Source organism: Penaeus monodon, chromosome 22 (genome assembly GCF_015228065.2).
Source record: "Penaeus monodon isolate SGIC_2016 chromosome 22, NSTDA_Pmon_1, whole genome shotgun sequence".
NCBI classification, from domain to species: domain Eukaryota; kingdom Metazoa; phylum Arthropoda; class Malacostraca; order Decapoda; family Penaeidae; genus Penaeus; species Penaeus monodon.
Window position 1 is genome coordinate 22,280,459 of NC_051407.1, and position 1,704 is coordinate 22,282,162.

A 1,704-nucleotide genomic window follows, 5' to 3' on the forward strand; every position below is an offset into this window, starting at 1 on the left:
ATGCGTAAAATCGCCATGTACATTGTGTTGAGAGCAATACAAAAACAGCCTCTCCTGATCCGCATCGTTGAACACGAGGAACAATATCCATGTTAACTTTCAGTAACCTTTTTCCTGCAATCTGGTTTTGGCTGAAAAAAAAACGGGCATTCATTCACGGATCTCTTAAAACAAAACAAGGCAAGAAAATCAAAATCAATCTTTCAGTCCGACGAAATGTGAATATCCTGATGTCTAAATAACAGAAATAGTTCGAGCCAGCTGTGAAGACAATCGTCAAAAGGGAGCTCCGAATGCCAGCTTCACAGAGCGAGAAAGGGGACGCGAGAGAGTATAAGGGAGTCAGTATAAGGAACACGAACAATCAGCAATCAGAGAGAGAAAGAGAAAATGGGTTGGGGTCATTTGTCACCATCGTCTATTTGAATTTTCATTAATTTTAAGTTCGTAATTGCGGTAGCTTGTAATTATCCCCCTCTTGTGCCGGGCGACTTTTCTTCCTGGCACCATGTTCGCAGATTGTTCTCGCCGGAAAGAAGAATGACAAAAACGTAAATCTCAGAAAGAAAAGATACACTGCAACTGAAAACAATAAACGAAGGGAATCGAAAGTCAACAGAAATATATACAAACACAAGTTTGGCCAATTTCCCGGAACAGTGTCAACACAGCCCGACACACATTACATTCAGAAGACGTGTTCGTAAGTGTTACTTTACTGTCGTGGTAAAACGCTAGCCATTATCGCGTGTTGCAAAATGATTTGATGTAGAAAATTAAATAGTCGGCCCTGCCCTCGCCCCCCCTCGAGGTCATGTAACATTTATTCGTGGATAATCACGGGTCCCTCGCCTGCAGCCGTCGGGGTGGAAAGGTTAGGTTTCTTTCGCCAAATCGGACTTCACTTTCTAGCTATTTCTAGAGTATTTCTAGGAACTACAAATGTATACGATCACAAAGTGATAAAGGGAATGCAAATAAAAAATGGTGCATGATACTTGAAACAGATGTAAAAAATACCTTGATAATCATAGTCGTCCTCTTGACGGTGTGAGTCGGTAATCTGACGCGAAAAACGCGTTCTTTGAGCCATTTGAGCTTCATTCCTTCTTTCTTCGGCCTTTCCTCGCCTTTCCAGATATAATTTACACCAATAAACACCAGGAAGAGAGCGAAATGCGACGTCGAACATGACAGATCTAGAGCGGATCGCGCAAGCACAGGTCTGCCACAGGGTGAACGTGTTGCCCTAACTGAATGTTGCCCACACGCCCGCAGGCTCCCTCCCGCCCGTACGTGCTCGCTCTCATACGCCGCCTTCTTAACTCTTTATGATAACATCGTCATCTTGCATTATAGCACCAGCGTGGCCTGCATCACACGCGCCCTAGATCTGTCGTGCGCTCGAATGATTTACCTGAATTAAGTCTATTAAAACATTTGCTTCAATTAGAGGACGTGAACTCGCGGGTTCTCCTCGCGTCGCCCTCGCTCATCCTCGGTTGCTGCTTCTCCTTGGGACAGCCCTTGGGCTCACACTCGTATCGGTTCAGTGTCCTTGTGGATATTGTATCGGCACATCACTTCGTCATGTCAACGAGGAAGTTCCTATTTAACCAAGGGGCAACTGTTAATATCTGTTAATTCTAATTTAATGGATTAATGAACATTACTGAGTGATCGTGCGAGTTGAGGGAGAACAGT

At 44.2% G+C, this 1,704-nt stretch overlaps 1 protein-coding gene across 2 annotated transcripts in view; it reads right to left on the reverse strand.

The window, feature by feature from the left end:
- LOC119587001 (puratrophin-1-like) overlaps positions 1 to 1,704 on the reverse strand; it is a gene marked incomplete at its 3' end in the record, with an annotated part of 105,327 nt that overhangs the window by 50,825 nt on the left and 52,798 nt on the right. Inside the window, 1 exon segment of one of the 2 annotated variants that reach the window (XM_037935743.1) lies at positions 1,021 to 1,259. Within the exon segment in view, the coding sequence (XP_037791671.1) occupies positions 1,021 to 1,104 (84 nt within the window). 2 annotated transcript variants of the gene reach the window in all.